The sequence below is a fragment of the Terrapene carolina genome, unplaced genomic scaffold (genome assembly GCF_002925995.2).
Source record: "Terrapene carolina triunguis isolate 2854851 unplaced genomic scaffold, T_m_triunguis-2.0 Scaffold629, whole genome shotgun sequence".
In the NCBI taxonomy this organism is placed as follows: Eukaryota; Metazoa; Chordata; order Testudines; family Emydidae; genus Terrapene; species Terrapene triunguis.
In genome coordinates, this window is record NW_020664980.1 from 6465378 (window position 1) to 6483492 (window position 18115).

At 38.7% G+C, this 18115-nt stretch overlaps 1 protein-coding gene across 2 annotated transcripts in view; it reads left to right on the forward strand.

Moving 5' to 3' along the window:
- RAPGEF6 (Rap guanine nucleotide exchange factor 6) overlaps positions 1-18115 on the forward strand; it is a 241511-nt gene that overhangs the window by 164879 nt on the left and 58517 nt on the right. For both annotated transcript variants that reach the window (XM_024213334.2, XM_024213333.2), the window contains 9 exons: positions 6270-6450; positions 7312-7448; positions 8146-8304; positions 9387-9539; positions 10110-10274; positions 13210-13317; positions 13684-13887; positions 14849-14957; positions 17197-17440. In XM_024213334.2, coding sequence (XP_024069102.1) covers positions 6270-6450; positions 7312-7448; positions 8146-8304; positions 9387-9539; positions 10110-10274; positions 13210-13317; positions 13684-13887; positions 14849-14957; positions 17197-17440 — 1460 coding nt within the window. The remainder of the gene's footprint in view (positions 1-6269; positions 6451-7311; positions 7449-8145; positions 8305-9386; positions 9540-10109; positions 10275-13209; positions 13318-13683; positions 13888-14848; positions 14958-17196; positions 17441-18115) is intronic.

Below are 18115 nucleotides of genomic sequence, written 5' to 3' on the forward strand. Positions count from 1 at the left end.
CAGTTCTTTCCCACTCGCCTCACACAATCCTCGCTTCTACAAATCTCGCGTTATCAGGGCTACAGTTAGCCTGACTCTTGCTAACAAACTGTCATGCATTGCAGTTCTTTTCTGACAGTTCTGTTTCTGCTTCCACACCAGGCTTCAGGAAGCACTGCACCACTTCCATTGCCCCCCACTTCCTGCCCCCATCGCTCCTCAGCTGCAGAAGGAGAGGTCACTATACAGGAGTTGATCCCCTGTCCGCCCAACCCCTGTGCATCCAGACCCCCCTCCCCGTGCCCAGAACCCCCACCCCACCGAGCTCTCCACACTTGAACTCTCACCTCGCCGAGCTTCACCCCTTTGCACCCAAACCCCGCTGCTGAACCCCACTCCCTGCACTGAGATCCCCCCCGCCAAAGCCCCACCACTCCTGCATCTGGATCCCTACCCCTGCACCCAGATCATCCTCCACTGAGCCGCGCACAGTCAAACCCCCACCCCAACGAGCCCTCCCTCCCCGCAGCTGGACCACCCCGAGAAATCAACTGCACCCACCCCCTCACTCCACTGATTCCCAACCAGCTGCACCCAGACCCCTGCCTCTCCAAGCCCCAATACCTGATCCCCTGCACCCCGACCCCCACTCCCCGGAGCTGCCCGCACCCAGATTGCCCCACAGAGAATCCTTGCACCCCACACCTGGATCCCCACACACTAAGCCCCTCCACACTTGGATCCTGCTGGGCTGAGCCTGTCTGTCCCACACCTGGATTGGGGGCTAGCGCTGAGCATGTGTGTGAGAGACTGTCCCTCTCACTTGCTATGTTGGTGCACCTGACACGGAGGGACAGGGCCCTGGGGTGTTTCAGGCTTAGTCCTGGCCCTTGCCTTGTGTCAGGGTTGGGTGCAGCCTTGCCGCCAAGTTCATCCTGCAGCCCTCCCCCTGGACATGATCTCCCACCTCTGTGCAGACAATGGCTTCTGATCCTCACTGCCATGCTGGAGCCTCCACATTTATTTACTGACAAAATATGCAGAATTTTATAATGTACTCAGAATTTTAAAATTTTTGGCGCAGAATTCCTTCAGGAGTACCAGTCAGTGTGTGTGAAGTGCCTTTCACTGAGAACTTCTGTGTGGCATTCCAGTGTGAAAGAGAATGTGTAGTGTGAATTTCTTCCTATAGTGACACCACAAGGTTGGAAAATATGAGAGAAAAACTGTTTTTTAGAAGTCCAGTTTAATCTACTCTGAAGCTACAATGCTAAAATGCATTATTCATAATCAAATAGTTATTTCATAATGCTACTACAGAACAGAGTGAAGGTTGCTTAGGTGCCTCAGCTATACATTTCTATATCTTACGAGCCTTTTTCTGGATTTCAGTTATGTGTAACGTTACTCTGAATTTCTTGGATTTGTAAGGCTTGGTTCTAGAATAATTAAAACATTAATGTAATGTTTTTTACCCTTTAAGTTACTGATCTTAATTTAGCCTCCCTTTAAAAAAAAAATCAGGTACTTATAGTGTTACATTGCTGTGATTTTACTATCCATAGTTTATAATTTCTTAATAGTTAAAATATTATTGCGTTTTACCTTGGTTCTTGAGGACCACAAGATCACAGCTTTGGTGTAATACTTCCCTTCTTGCCATGAATACTGTCAGCATTTCAGAGAATATTGCTGGTTGTTAACTTGTTCTACCTATGTTGCTTTCTTATTGCCTGCTGAGTTGACATGCCTCTTGTTTTCATTTAAACTTTAAATATCTCTGCTGTGTAATGATAGTGACTGAAGCTGTGTTCTTTCCCCTTTGGCGAATTGGGAGACTGAAACGCAGCAATGATGATGTGCTAACAATTTTCAGACAGATGAAACTTTGGTCCTAAATAGCTCTACGTGCCTCTGAAATATATTTTGTTTTAATAATATTAGGTTTCCTTTGTAACTTAAATGCTTTATAAGAGTTAAAAGTTTCAAAAGTTTATTGGAACATACTGGTGTCTGTATGTTTTTAAGAAGATTTGAGTCTGCATTTTTAAAAGAAGTCAGGCTAAAAGGAGGGCACGCTATTCTGTAGTACTATTGTGAATTAAGGAGATTGTCTGAAAGGCCATTTCTTCATTCCTCTTAGACTATTTCCCTGGAATAGGCTAGCTTCTGTGAAAAAACAAAAACAAAATAAATACGTCTCCAACTAATTTATGTGCAGTTTGGACTTGGAGGCTGTTCTTATCATTGATCTAGTGTTGGTTAATAATTAATGTTCATCCACAATGGTAAACAAGGTGACAACTGCTGACCTTTTCGTAATTGACATGTGCTTAGAATTGTTGCTCTTACAGTAGTTCTACTTAATATGAAATGAAATGTTAAATCATTCATAGAGTAGATTAAGTTGCTATTTTTATTTTGGTGCCGGTTTGTGAGACTGGTGCATTTTATTCTCTTAAGGAGTAAATATTAGTCTGTTTAAAGTACTAAACAGTTTAGCTCTTAAGAGTCTTTCAGATCTACAACATAGGTCAATCCGAAGGGCATAGCTTTTTGAAAATGCAGTTTTGTCACCTTGTTGTTTGTACATTGTGTAATTACAGGGTTGTGCTTGTATTATGTAAAATTGAAAACTGAAAATTAAAGTTTGACCTTCCAGACATGGTGTGTAATGCCCATTGTTTTACTTGGGCTTTTTTTTTTTTTTGCCTTAGGTAAACGCTAGTTTGTTAATAGGGTTCCCTACACCTCCTCATCCTGCAAGTCCTTATTTGTGTAATGATTTTGTGGAGCTGAGTCAGTGATTGCATTCTGCTGGTTATTAAGGGATGGTGGCGTTTTGACTGGTTATTATTGCCACTCCATGTATCAGAAATTAAATAATTGCATATTTATCATGTAAATGTGCTCACAGGCTATGCGACCAGCACACGTTCTGTTCATTGAAAAATAAATAAATTAGTGGATTTAACAGTTCATCAAGGAATTTTGAAGTTGACAGTGTTTGTAATAATGGATAGTAGAAGCAGCTGTGGTATCATTTTTGGCAACAGGAACAGCTGTTTCTACAGATAGCTCAATGTGTGCTGTCCAAAGCCCCCAGGTTTTCTCCCATCACTGTGTAACCTATGAACACTTTGTGGGCCATCTGCAAGTGGTCCTTAGGACACAGTTTAAGAACCATCTGTTATTTCATAGGTAATTATTTGTTCACGGGCATAGTAGACTAGGGCATAATAAAAGAAAGTTCACTTTTACCCTTGGGGAATGACCTAACCGCACAGTAAGTGGTGGGGGCCGTTGTCTGGCTTGTAGGAAAACATGTCACCCTAGAGAGCCAGAGTGACTTGCTGTGGCAGTTTCAGACTGGGTCTGCATGGACTGACATTATATCTGGATTGCTTAGAGGTCTGGGAGGTGGTGATTGCTTCTTGTCCCTTCCCCTTATGCATTCCTGAAGCGGCTGGATACAATCTAGCACTTCTTTCTTTTGCCTGTAGAAAGAAGGGTTGCATGTCTTTTATTGGCTGATTGTCACCTAAATCAGAAAAAAACAGAACCAAACAAACAACCCTCCTCCCCTTATTCTGCATATATGCTTAAGCTTTAGTATTTTAGCTTGAGCTTGTCAAACTGGGAAGTGAGGTCCACAATCTGTGTTGCTCTGATTGAAAAACACAATAAAAATTCAGGCTAATTAGCCGTAGAAAGGCTAGAAATTATTGAATAAAGGTGCTGTGCTGCTGAGACTCTCTCCAAACACAGTTTGCACTTGGGCTTAATTCCGAAGTAGTTAATGCAGGGGTGGGAAAACTATGACCTGGGAGCCGCATCCAGCCCTTCAAGCGTTTTAATCTGGCCCTTGAGCTCCCACCGGGGAGCAGGGTCCTGGACTTGCCCTGCTCCGGCACTCCAGCCGGGGAGCGGGGTCAGGGGCTTGCCCCGCTCTGCACATGCTGTGGTGCCGCGCGGCTCTCGGAAGCAGCGGCATCTCCCCCCTTTGACTCCTACGTGTTGGGGCAGCGAGGGGGCTCTGCACACTGCCTCTGCCCCAAGCGCTGCCCCCGCAGCTCCCATTGGCCTGGAATCACGGTCAGTGGGAGCTGCAGGGACGGAGCCTGTGGGCGGGGCGGTGTTTAGAGCCTCCTGGCTGCCCTTCTCTGTATAGGAGCTGGAGGGGGGGGCATGCTGCTGCTTCTGGGAGCTGCTTGAGTTAAGCACCGCCCAGAGCCTGCACTCCTGAACCCCTCCTGCCCTCCAACTCCCTACCCCAGCCCTGATCCCCCTCCTGCCCTCCGAACCCCTCGGTCCCAGCCCGGAGCATCCTTCTGCACCCCCAGCCCCTCATCTCGAGCCCCAGCCAGAGCCCTCACCCTCCCCCCCTGCACCCTAACCCCCTGCCCCAGCCCCGAGCCCCCTCTCGCACCATGAACTCCTTATTTTTGGCCCTACCCCAGAGACTGCACCCCCATCTGGAGCCCTCACCCCCTTCTGCACCCCAACCCCCAATTTTTGAGCATTTATGGCCCGCCATACAATTTTCCTATCCAGATGTGGCCCTCAGGCCAAAAAGTTTGCCCACCTCTGAGTTAATGTGAGCAACATAAGCCAGTAAAGTGATGTAATATGAAGTGGATTTAACCCTTTATGATTGCCTTGCCCAGATAGGATTAAGTGGGTGATTCGAGCATTATTTCTTAGTTTTGATGGATAAATACTTGAACAATTTAATTTTCTTTTAAAATGACATATGAAAGTCTTAATATTTATTAGGGCTGTCAGTTAATCGCAGTTAACTCATGTAATTAACTAAAAAAAAGTAATTGTGATTTTAAAAATTAATTTTGATTAATCGCACTGTTAAACAGAATACCAATTGAAATTTATTAAATATTTTGTATGTTTTTCTACATTTTCATATATATTGTATTCTGTGTTGTAATTGAAATCATAGTGTATATTATTTTTGGTTACAAATATTTGCACTGTAAAAATGATAAACAAAAGAAATAGTATTTTTCAATTCACCTCATACAAGTACTGTAGTGCAATCTGTTTGTTGTGAAAGTACAACTTACGAATGTAGATTTTGTTTGTTTGTTACATAACTGCACTCAAAAACAAAACAATGTAAAACTTCAGAGTCTACACTCAGTCCTACTTCTTGTTCAGCCAATTGCTAAGACAAACAAGTTTATTTACATTTACAGATGATAAGGCTGCCCGCTTCTTGTCACCAGAAAGTGAGAACAGGCATTTGCATGGCACTTTTGTAGCCTGCATTGCAAGGTATTTACATGTCAGATATGCTAAACATTCGCATGCCGCCTCATGCGTCGGCCACCATTCCAAAGGACATGCTTCCATGCTGATGACTCTTGTTAAAAGAATAATCCATTAATTAAATTTGTGACTGAACTCCTTGGGGGAGAATTGTATGTCTCCTGCTCTGTTTTACCCGCATTCTGCCATATATTTCATATTATAGCACTCTCGGATGATGCCCCAGCATATGTTCATTTTAAGAACACTTTCACTGCAGATTTGACAAAACGCAAAGAAGGTACCAATGTGAGATTTCTAAAGATAGCTACAGCACTCGACCCCAGGTTTAAGAATCTGAAGTGCCTTCCAAAATCTGAGAGGTTCGAGGTGTGGAGCATGCTGTGCCCCATTGAAAGACTTGCCAGAAAAAGACAGGAGCGGAGGAGCTTCGTCACTGCCCTAAACGCCAGAGGCGTAATGTGTACATACTAACTAACTAAACTGTATGAATTGTGGTATAGATCATTTAGATAATTTGAGTTCAACCAGCAACATATAAAATTGCAATGGTTGTATATTCCACTTTAACCATTTTCTCTCATCTATAAGTATATGTACAAAGAGTATGGTGCAACATACTATTTTTGTTTTCATAAGTCAGGGATGACTACAGTTCATGAGTGACAACACATATAGTCATCCCTGATTTATGAAAATAATACGTCTCTGTCCTCTTATGTATGCTTTTTATGTAAATTATAAAAACATATGCATGTACATGCACCAGATAGATATTTATACCAGTCTTTCTGTAATAGTAAATTGCATTGTAATATCTTTCCTTAAGTATTCAAGTGGTAAAACATGTTGAGTTATCATAACTTGTAGCTCATAATTATTAGTCAAAGGATACTTTTTCATTTTTGTGGTATAAACTAACTGGAACTATAAGCTTAGGCCATAATAAACTGTTAAACCTGTGTAGAAATTGAATTTACTGCCTGATCATTTCTTTTCTACAGGCTACAGAAAGTGATATGGGAGATGTAGATTTAACAGGTCTCCCAGAAGCACCTGTGGACTCTGAAGATGAAGAAGAAGAAGATGAAGATATTGACAGAACTTCAGATCCATTGCTGGGGCGAGATGTTGTACGAGAGTGCCTTGAAAAAGAACCTGCAGACAAAACGGATGATGACATTGGTGAGAAAGATCTTGATATGATCTATTTTATAACTCAAATAATAAAGGCTTCTTTGACATTTGTGTAAGTGCATAATTATTAATAAATATATAGCCTCATAACTATGGATGATGCTTTTCAGAGATTTTTTCCAACTCTTGTTGTTCCCAAAGAATTTATAAACTAAACTAGACTATTATTCTCTTATATATATTATGAGAAACTAGGTGTTTGAAAATATTAGCACTGAGTTGCTAAATACTTTGGTGATTACAGTTTGCTAATGCAGGGTATGGGGTGGGGGCGGGGGGAATAAATTTAACTACCTGAAGCTGGCATATTTGTTTTGGAATTTTTGGCAGGGCTGGTATTATTATCACAGTATAAAGAGGCTGAATTTAAGTTCCAAGGAATCTGAGTCAAAAAGAGATTTCTGCAAGCACCAAGCTAAAGTTGGCATTAGTTTAACACTAAAATAAAAATTGAAATAGTTTATACTTTTCCTCTGATTATTTCTCTGAACACTGAAAAATGATTTCATGTTATTGATATTATCTAGCTTACAATCATCATTCAGCAAAAATACTTGATAACTTTTCTAAAGGCTTGAAGTTCAAGTGCTTTTACGCTTAGCTAGATTGATGCCGTAATAGTCAATCAGAGCACAATCAAGATTGAAAAGCCAGGTTCTTTTTATTAATGTTGATTGTAAAAAATGCATGCTGTGCTCATTTAGCCACAGGCACTAATAGTGATAGAAATACCACTGAGTAATTCCTTCAGTAAGTTTAACTCTGAGGTTTAATATACCTGCAGGGGGTATGGTACCTTAGAGGCACAGGCCTTGCAGTCTTCATATCAATGTTTCCTTTATCTAATAGAGCAATTACTGGAATTTATGCATCAACTCCCAGCCTTTGCAAACATGACCATGTCTGTAAGAAGAGAGCTTTGTTCAGTTATGATATTTGAAGTGGTAGAACAAGCAGGAGCCATCATACTTGAAGATGGACAAGAAGTAAGTTATAGCACATAACATAATTTAAGCACTGTATGATACTGAAACTCAGGATTTTAATATGTTCAAATCTAAACATACAATAGCATTAAACAATTTGTATGTATAGTACTTGAACAGTAATCTGGTATATTGCAATTTATTTTTGTACTGCTACCTAGTAGTTAGGGGTTATTTTACAAAAATTGTATTTATAATGTCATAAAAGAATGGATCGTTTCTATCAGTAAAAAGATAAAATGTTCTGCCCAGGAAATATTTCTTTTCTGAAGTAATCTTTTAAAAAATGTTTTTGATCTTGTGCAATTGTTACCCACTGGCTTAACTCAAGTCTCCTCTTGTGCAAATTTGAGTGTCCAGTGGTCATGTTTTAATGCCTATGTAAAAAATATAGTATCACACCATAGGCTTCGTTGTCAAAACAGGACATGTAAATATTTGGAAATTATTAGTACTTGGTAGATTGCGAAGCTAGAAATAAACTTTTTTATTTTGGCTCATCCTTCACCTACTGCTTACAAGTCAGTGGACAGTAAACAGCAGTTCTTGACATGTTGTATTGAATGAAATGTTACAAAATTGTAATGAAAGCATATTTACTATCACATGGGCAAATACTTCTGGAAGATAAGCATTCATCTTACTTATTAGAACTTGCTGAGAGATCCATACTTTTTTTTTTTTAAATTCATTCTAGCTTGATTCTTGGTATGTTATTTTAAACGGCACCGTGGAAATCAGCCATCCAGATGGGAAAACTGAAAGTCTCTGTATGGGAAATAGTTTTGGGATTACCCCTTCTTTGGATAAACAGTACATGAATGGAGTGGTTAGGACCAAAGTAGATGACTGTCAGGTAAGATTATACTTGTGTATAATTTTCTCGCATTTTTAAATGGTTAATAAAAAAGATAATATGGTTTCATCTAACATAATGATATTTATTCTGGAAATAGAATAAAGGAAGTTGGCACTTGATGGTGGGGGTGAGACATTTGGAAGGGTGGGCACTCTGTTAAATTAGGGCTTGTTTACACAATGCTTTAGTCTGCAATAGACGGGTGTAAATTCCGGTGCACACTAGCATGTTGTGCACTAAATGGCCCATGTGGGCCCTGGTGGCATGCATTAAAAAGTAGGATTGCCAACAATCCCTTATTAGAAGGGGTGTTTTCCAAGATCAGGAGTTGCTGATTGCCGCAAAAAGCGACAAGAAATACCACTGGTGAATGTAGGTGAGTACTGATTATTATTATTATTATTAATGATGATGATGATGATATCAGGAGAAGGGGGAGGACGTGGATGCTAAAAAAACAGTCCCTTAATTTTGAAATGCAATGTTTGCAACCCTAATTAAAAGTTTCCTAGTGCAAGTTACAGGGCTACATTAACACACACTAAGGAACTTTTGGTGTGGGCCAGCAGGGTCCACACAGGCTAGTTAGTGCACAACAAGCTAGTATGGACTAGAATTTATACCATTCTAGTGCAAACTAAAACACCATATAGACAAGCCCTTAGTTGTCGGTTCTCCCTTCTTATTTTGTAACAATTTTCTTGTACATTGCTGTCATCTGCGAAACAGGAACTTTTGTGTTGTGCTGAAGTAGCTATTTACCACTTAAGGTCATGGTATTTGTGTGTGTTTCAAATGCTATAAGAACAGTTAAACAGAAAATATCCATTTCCACTTTTTACAAGCTAAGTTCTCTTTTAAGATTGGTCTTTGCACAGTAACATCTTAGTGCTGTAGGAGGGATTATCAGTTTAACTTGGACTCTGTTTACAATTTAATATCTAGTGGAACTGAACAGGACTGGACTGATGTCAAATGATATGCTATCACTATTGCATTACATTTGCCCAGGTTTAGTGTGTGGCGATGTGTTTATGTACTACAGGTTTATTAATTGTCCCCATATTGTTCTGGGTCAGTTTGTTTGTATAGCTCAGCAGGATTACTGGCGGATTCTGAACCATGTGGAAAAAAACACTCATAAAGTCGAGGAAGAAGGAGAAATTGTTATGGTAAAGGAGCACAGAGAGCTAGATCGCAGTGGAACCAGGAAAGGACATATAGTTATTAAGGTGATTTTCTTTATTTACTTAATATTCTACCTGTCAATCTCTAAAAATGTTAATTTGTCAGAAAATACAGTGGGAACCTGGAACATATATTCACATTTGTCTCTCCTAATACAGCTCAATAGAGAGTTGATTAGAAAGGATTTATATTTTTATATAAATACAAAATCTGCTTCTTATTAATAAAACAGGATCTATTCAGTACAGATTTTCTGGTTTTATGTTAGAAACCACCAATTAGTGTCTTTACATTCGTTAATCTGTGTTGTGTTGGATTAGAAGAGGGATTTTAAAACAAACAAAAGAATCAATGGAATGTTATTGTGCAAACCAAATGCTATTATAAATGACAAGATCGTGCATAGTCCTGCAAAATGTTTAGGAAGGTTGAAATATGTGAACTGAACTTAAACACACTGATTCTTTTTCTTTCTAAGCGTTTATCAGTCACTTGGTATAATTTGAAGAAAAAATAAAAAGTGCACTATGCGTGGTTCAAAGCCTGGATATCATCAATGGGGTGATGATACTGTGTGATACTTCCTGAAAGCCCTTTGAACTTCTATTTTTAAGGCAACACCTGAGCGACTCATCATGCATTTAATAGAAGAACATTCTATTGTGGACCCAACTTATATAGAAGATTTCCTTTTAACATACAGGACATTTCTATCAAGCCCATTGGAAGTTGGGGATAAACTCCTGGATTGGTTTAAAGTGGACAGCCTCCGGGATAAGGTTGGTGTCAAATGAACAGACCAGCTTTTGTGATGAAAATATTATCAATCTTTAACCCTTTTTTATGGTGCTGATAAAGTCTGGCTGTTCCATGATAATCTAAAAATACATATTTTTATAGCAATATATTTCAGTAGCATAAACAGGTATTCTTCCACATAGTTGCACACATGTAAGTTTTGATTCTAAATTCAGATATGCCTGATCATAGCCTCTAAAATGTGTAATTGCTGATCTAAATATGTAAATGGCAATGTATCTGAAATCTAAGTCAAGACCTATTGTTCACAAATTTCACATAGAGCAAATATTTTCAACTGTACTCTCTCATATTCTGGGTACAATCGGCCCTCTCAGAAGACCCATTTTTGCCAGTAATTCAGGGCAATTAAGTGTCCATGATTTCCTGGGCATATCACTGTTGCTTTCATGACAGCATTGGACCTATCTTCCATTGTTTTCAAGGCAGCAAGAGCATTTGATTTAAGCAGCTTTCTACAAACCATGCACCTGAAGTTTACTTCCACCATAGAAAAGGGTTGTAGATGGTGCAGTTGATGAAATTACAATACTTCTGTATATGGAAGTAAGTGAAGTTCTGTATGAATATTCACGTGTACACAAAATAAAACTTACATGGTCTGATGGTTTTTATTCATAGCCTATTTGAAAAAGATGGCAATAATGTTCTTAGCTGACTTTTTTCACATATACTAGAGTTTACCTGCAACAAAGCCTGTTGACCAGCAAAAGAGCTGGTATTTAAAATTACAGAGTCTTTTTTGTGCTTTTCAACTGTTTCATGTTGTTGTTCTTTCTCCCTTTTTTGTGCCATGCATTTTGACCATTAATCTTTTTTTTTTTAATTAAAAATGTGAAAATTGTCCACAGAGAACATCTGAAATAACTGCCACATGATCTTAGTAGTCTGTCTGACAGGACTATTCCATATTGTGACAGAATATACTCCCATGTCCACATCCTACACTCTATTGTAATAATCTTTGTATAAAGTATGGCTTGTGAGATACCATTTAAAAACTCAAAATTTGCTGATCAATAATGTCATGGCAAAATGCACATAGCAGTATTTTATTATATGTGAAGTTATAAACATAAGCTGAGGTCATGACTAAAAGTATATTTTCCAGGGAAGTCCGTGGAGTGGCCAAACCAGTCCCTCAAAGACAAAGGGCAAGCTGACACGTCAGCCAGGTGTAAACAAGGTTGATGGGCCATTACTTGCTAAGTGGCCTTTTTTTTTTTTTTTTTGGCAGGAAAAGGGATGGGGCAAAAAATATACATCTTAGCACAGAAACAGCATGAAGTTTCCTTCCACACAGAGTGCCTGTCATCCTGAATCTCATCTGGAAATGTTTTCCAAGTGGGAGGGGACTGACACTATTAAAAGGGAGGACAAACACCCCAGGGCACCCCTCCTCTCTTGCTCTCGCTCTTTGTCGATTGATTCACTGCACTAGAAGGAACAAAGAAAGCAGCCATTAAACAGAAGAAGGGGTCCTGGCCTAAGAAGTTTGGCCACTAAGACCAAGTGCAGGTGTTGAGAAGAACTTCGCTTTCAATTTAAGATAGTTTATTAAGTTAGGCATTAGTTGCGTTTATTCTTTATTTTTCTTGTAACCATTTCTGACTCTTATACCTTGTTACTTGTATTCATTTAAAATCTATCTCTTTGTAGTGAATAAACTTGTTTTATTGTTTTATTTAATCCAGTGTGTTTAAATTTAAGTGTTTGGGAAACTCCATTTGGGATGATAAAATATGTGCATAATATTCCCATTGATGAAATAACAGACCTATGTAAATTTGTATTGTCCAGGAGAGAGCTGGGCAGTACAGGGCAAACATTTTAGGGGAAAAATCTGGGACTCTGGGAGTGTGTTGGGGTCACCCTGTAGTATAATTCAAGCTAGTAAGAGCCTACGTACTGGCTGCAGTATACACACAGACATAACTGGAAGTGACTTTCATGCCGGAGGCTGTTTGTGAGCAATCCAGACTGGAAGCTACAGCAGCAAAGCATTGTAAAGGACACCCCAGGCTAGAAGGCAGGGGTGACACAGCTACTCATTAATCTGGATTGTGCCCTGGGTATGTCACACACATGTCAAACACTTTCAAGATTTGTCTTTTCTATGCATAATGAAAAGAGTGACTTCAAAATGGGCTGAGTATATAGATACTAAAAATGACTTGGGCGGAGGGCCTGGGTTGGATAACATTTTTGCCAATGTGAAATTACAAGCACTTTTGCATACAGCAACTTTTTTGTGGACTTGCAAAGAAAGAAAACTGTCTCAGCAAATAAAATAGGAAGTACTTTATTTTTAGACAAAAGAAACTGCTGTAATTTTTGAGCACTTTTGTTTAATAGAGATTGAGTAATTGACAGGCTGACTATGAGAGTTGTATAGTAATTCTGTAGCACAGTCAACTGCATTGTCAAAAAATGGAGATGAAGGTTCTCGGGATGTAATGTTTTATCATTACTATACATTTCCTAGAAATTATGCTTAAAGAATTGACCATTCACAGTGGCAATTTGAAAAGTGGAAGGTTTCTGAGTTAAGCAAAACTAAAAGTACTAGAAGGGAAATTAATTGGTGTTGACTTTGTGTGACTGTAGATAGTAGTCCAGACCCTCGGATCCAATTTGATTTTTCCTTTTCTGATCAGTTTAATTGTGCAGTGGAGGAAAATGACTCAGGGATGGTTTAAAAGCAGTAAAAGTGACCTCTGCTTTTGGTTTACTTCTATGAAAAACCTGTGTAACATCAATGTAGAAAATAATGGCAATCAGATTAAATCCACATAAACAAATATGTTTACATTGTACATCATCTCTTTTTCCTTACTATCAACTCCAAAACCAACCCATCCAAAATACACCCTCATGTTTATCTTGTTTCTGAAGGTCACCAGAGTGGTCTTATTGTGGGTGAACAATCATTTTAATGATTTTGAAGGAGATCCCGCTATGACACGGTTTCTGGAAGAATTTGAAAAAAAGTTGGAAGATACGGTAGGACTAAAAACTATTAGTGTCATGCTTTCCAGTGAGGTGTGTTTTTTTTCCATCTGTGATTTAAGAATCTTTTTAAAAGTCTTTGGGCTAGAAGAAGACCATCTACATTTAGCTTTTAACAGAGTCCTATTTGGTCTAAATTGTACATATGGTTGTACAGAATCAAACAGTAAAATGGTATAGACTACTCATTTCTATCCCTTGATGGTATTTCAAGAAAGAACAGGGTTTGGGGTTTTTTTTAGTAAGAATTGGTTCCTTAAGTTCATAGATTCTTTTTTCTGTGGCATTGTTCTTTTCAGTCGTTCTTCCAATTCGAGATGAAGAAACATTGCATTCCTTTGTGTGTCTTCTGATTTACAGAAAATGAAGGGTCACCTCAGGTTGTTGAATATTGCCTGTGCCGCCAAAGCAAAGTGGAGGCAAATTACTCTGCAGAAACCTTCCAGAGACTCGCCACTCTTTTTCTGTCTAGTTGGAGGAAGCGACAAGGGTTTTGGCATTTTTGTAGAGACTGTAGAAACAGGCAGCAAAGCAGCAGAAGCTGGACTTAAGCGTGGTGATCAGGTAAGAAAGTGCATAAAATTATTCATGTTTCAGATGTAATTTTAATAAAAATCCCTCCTGGTTTAACCAAGTACAGTAAATGATAGATAACGTTTGTCTGAAATATAAGACTTAAAATATTACTAACTTGCTCACTATGTTTACCAAACTATGTAGTATTTTAAGGATTTACGGTTTGCATCTGCAGTTCTCTTCTACAGTTAAAATATATATGAAAAAAAACCCAAAATATCCTAATCATGGTTTGTTTTAGGAAAATTGTTAAAAAGGGTTGTAATGGGGTACACTCACTCTCGCGAGTGCCCCCTGGCCAAGTGCATGTGCCTGCACACACTCTGTTTGTGGTGGGTCTTTGCTGACTCAGTCCTACGACCAAGTCAGACAAAGTCTGTTTGGTTGATAAAAGCAAAGCAAACTCCTTCTGGGATATAAGTCCAACAGGGGGCCTATTTCATTACCCTCTGTAAGGTCCTTCGATCTGCGACCCTATCCTGGGGCTTACTCTTCAATCAGTCCAGCAGGGCCTATCACAGTACCCTGGCCAAACGGTCTCTCAGCCCCTTCTGGGCTCCCTCAAATTATTCCTGCTCTTTAAGCAGTCCTGGCCCTGGTGTGGGATCACATCCACCAGGGCTCTCTCCCTGGAGACTCTCTGCTTCTCTGGGCCTTTCTGGCCCTAGCTCTTCAGCTGGGCCACTAAAAGACTTCAGTTCCCCTTCTGGGTGCAACAAAGTCTGACATGTTTATAGGACATACTTATATTTAAATTGTAGCAACTAATTTATTAGGATATTTAGTAATGCATGTTTTCATAATACCACTCTGATATGTAGCAGTATTTTAACTTCTGAAGCATTTATTGTATCTTTTTTATAATATTAAATAGTAAATTTAGAGAATGGAAAACGTTTTGTGACATTTAATCTAAAAATTCAGTTTTTTTTCCTGTTTCTCCTAAAAGATAATGGAAGTAAATGGACAGAACTTTGAGAACATTACATTTGTAAAAGCTGTTGAAATCTTGAGGAACAATACTCATCTTTCCATTACTGTAAAAACAAACATTTTTGGTGAGTAGACTTGCATAGCCAATGTACCTTACATGTGAGAAAGAAGACAAAGTTCCCTATCCTGAAGGCCTCAGGGCCGCACTAAGTTCCACCCATTTGCCTATGACCCCAAGGAGCCATTCTAGGAGTTGATGAGCACCAGAGCACAGAGGCCATGTCCCTTTTTTGCCTGGGTACTCCCCCTATGCCAGGGTCTGCATGGGGATGGAGGCAGGGGTAGAGGCAGCATAACCAGCTCTGTGCTCCCTGGGAAATCCTCATGTGACCATTTAAGCAGCTTTTTTGGGCCTTCACACAAAGGGGCTGAAAGGGAGCCAATAATCTGACGCAAAGTTTATGAACCAGTAAGTCACTCCTTCACAAATCCTCTCTGTCACCTCTTTTGACAAGAAATAGCAAAAGATGTAAAATCAGGTTTTTAAAAAAACTTTTAATAATGGGTGTGAGCGCCATAACATCTGTTACATCTGAAAGAGAAAATAGGGAATCTATCAAGTATATGTGCAGTATCGATTTTAGCTTTAAATTGTAATTTTTATAAACAAATAACTTTTTTAAATCTCGGTCAAAATATCTGTTAGTTTTCCATAACCCAGGGCATACATGGTCTGCATCCAACAACACAAATACCACTGCAGTAAGAACAAGATGCCCCCTAAACATACATGGTTTCTTTTCTTTGACTCATGTTATATCTGAGGTTGCTGGTGGTCTTTTCCTCTCCTGGGTCTCATCTGCTGCTTCTAATTACTTGTCTCTATTCACTATTGATTTTCTGTTTTTAATTTTTTTTCTTTACGTCACTATAGAGGTCAAAAAGTGGCATGAACTTAACTATAGCTTGTTGTTACAAACAAAATGAGGACAAAAATAATTTTAAAAAACCCCTTTCATCAAATAACGTATGCTAATTCAAGGTGACATGCAGCAGTACACCAACTTGTACAACCTTCCGCTGAAAGTTAACATATTCATATGAACATGAAACATAGCTGCAACCAAGTCAGTGGAAAAAAAACTCAGGATGGTCTAGCTCTCTCTGATTATCTGTTCAGAATTACAGCACTGTACATATAAATGTATATGCGTGGATTATGAGCCCGTTTTATTGTTGCTAGATATTCAAGGTGCTTACTCTGTCCGCTGCTTGACGTATTTTAACAAATCCATCAGCTGAAGCCCTTTGCAAAGACTGTATTTGCTATTCTAATTTTTGAATAGAGTGCTAAATGCCTAATATGGTGCTAGTGAGTTATCAGAGAATATATCAGTGAATCCCCACGCTCACACCTGAATTTCTTCTACAAAGGTATACGGTCCTAAATTTTGCTATGTAATAAAAGCATGCAATTTGATTTGGTATTTGTGCATAGTATGTGCTGCCTGCCTGGTTTGGGTGGAAAACACGAGTAATCAGCACTGTGCAGCTGTAAGTTCTGTTTCAGTGAGCACAGCCATATGTGTTCAACTGAAAACACTATATTTCTCTGATGTCAGCAACCTCAAAGATCTAAAAAAAATAAACTGCTTGGCAGGAATTCATGTACAGCTTTGAAGGGCAGGGTTTTATGTTATATAACAGCAACACAAATAAAATAGGTATAACTTTTTTCCCCATGGAATGGTGTTTTCTGGAAATGTCATTGTTACCAGTTGACCAGTTAAATCTGATAAGTGTAAAAGAATATTGGATGTGGAATATATTTGATAATATCAATGAAGATAAAAGAAGTGTCAGTCAGTCTTGTGGTTGTTCTTAAGAAAACATCTACATCCCATTACCTAACAGATATAGACAAAAACGTTGATTAATGTAAATGTAATGTTTCCCCTTTTATCTAGCTAATTGTCTGTAGTGGATGTTAGCAAAGTTTTATGAAATGTGTTTTAATGTTTATTAATAAGAAAAGTGAAAATGATGAAATTTCTTCTACTTCATTTCTTAATTTGTGGTTGCAGATTCCCTCCAATGCAGTATTTTTCTCTTTGCAGTCTGTTTTCCATTAGTTATTTAGGGCCTACTCTCTCTCCCATTGAATTCAATAGCGAAACTCCACTTGATTTCAGTGGGAAGAGGAAAGGAATATTAAATTGACCATATTGTCAGTGTGCATGTTAACAACTATACTATTCAGTATTTCTTTTATGGTGGTAGGTGAGGATGGGAAGAAGAAGGATTAAAAGAACAAGCTTTCCAGGAGGTAAAAAGAAATTATAATATGTTTATCTTCTTTTACAGTGTTTAAAGAGCTGCTTAGCAGGATAGGACAGGAGAAAAATGGAGTCCCCCATATTCCAAAAATTGCAGAAAAGAAAAGTAATCGCTACTCCATCCCAGATATGCCCGGAGATATGGAACAGATGTTTCCATGCGAGAAAGGAAACAAGAAAATCAAAGCAAACACTGTATCTGGTGGAAGAAACAGAATCAGGAAAATTTTAGACAAGACACGATTCAGCATCTTGCCTCCCAAACTATTTAGGTAGGTTAGACTGTTCTGGTAGAAGAGTAACCGTTGTCTAATAAGCTGTTGTTTTCTAAGTGGCTTAGAATGTTCAGGTTTATGTGACTATTGTTTACATAGGTATAAGAAAACTGCAGCAAATATGACTAGCAACTGTAGAATTAGACCAAAATAGGTTTGAAAATGCCCTTTCCTTTATTGTGCCTAATTTCAAACCTGCTTTGCTCTTACATCATTTTGAATGCCTATCCACAATATGTAATTCAAATATCTGATTGATTGTCATTATTCTCTTTAGCACCAAGTGTTATAGTATGAATATGAGGAACTACCTGTGCAATCTAGGCACTGGAAAGCATTAATTAAGTAGCTTTCAGTTTAAAATGAGTGGATATGTTAAATCTGTTCAGGTGCTTTTGTCTATAACAACCCATTTATTTTAACACCTTTTGTAACTGTATTTGGAAAAGTGTTTTACATAAGGAATTTTTTTTCCTTATGCACGTGGTTCAGTACCTGCAGTTGAATGTGCAATATTTCTTTAATATTTGTTCTGTGATTTACAGTTCAGAAAACTCAACTCAAATCATACATTAATGACTACTAGCCTTCCAGCTACCAACACCCTGTTATACTGTGAATATATTTACAACATATTCAAAGACTAATTGTTTTAAGTTCTAAGAATTATTC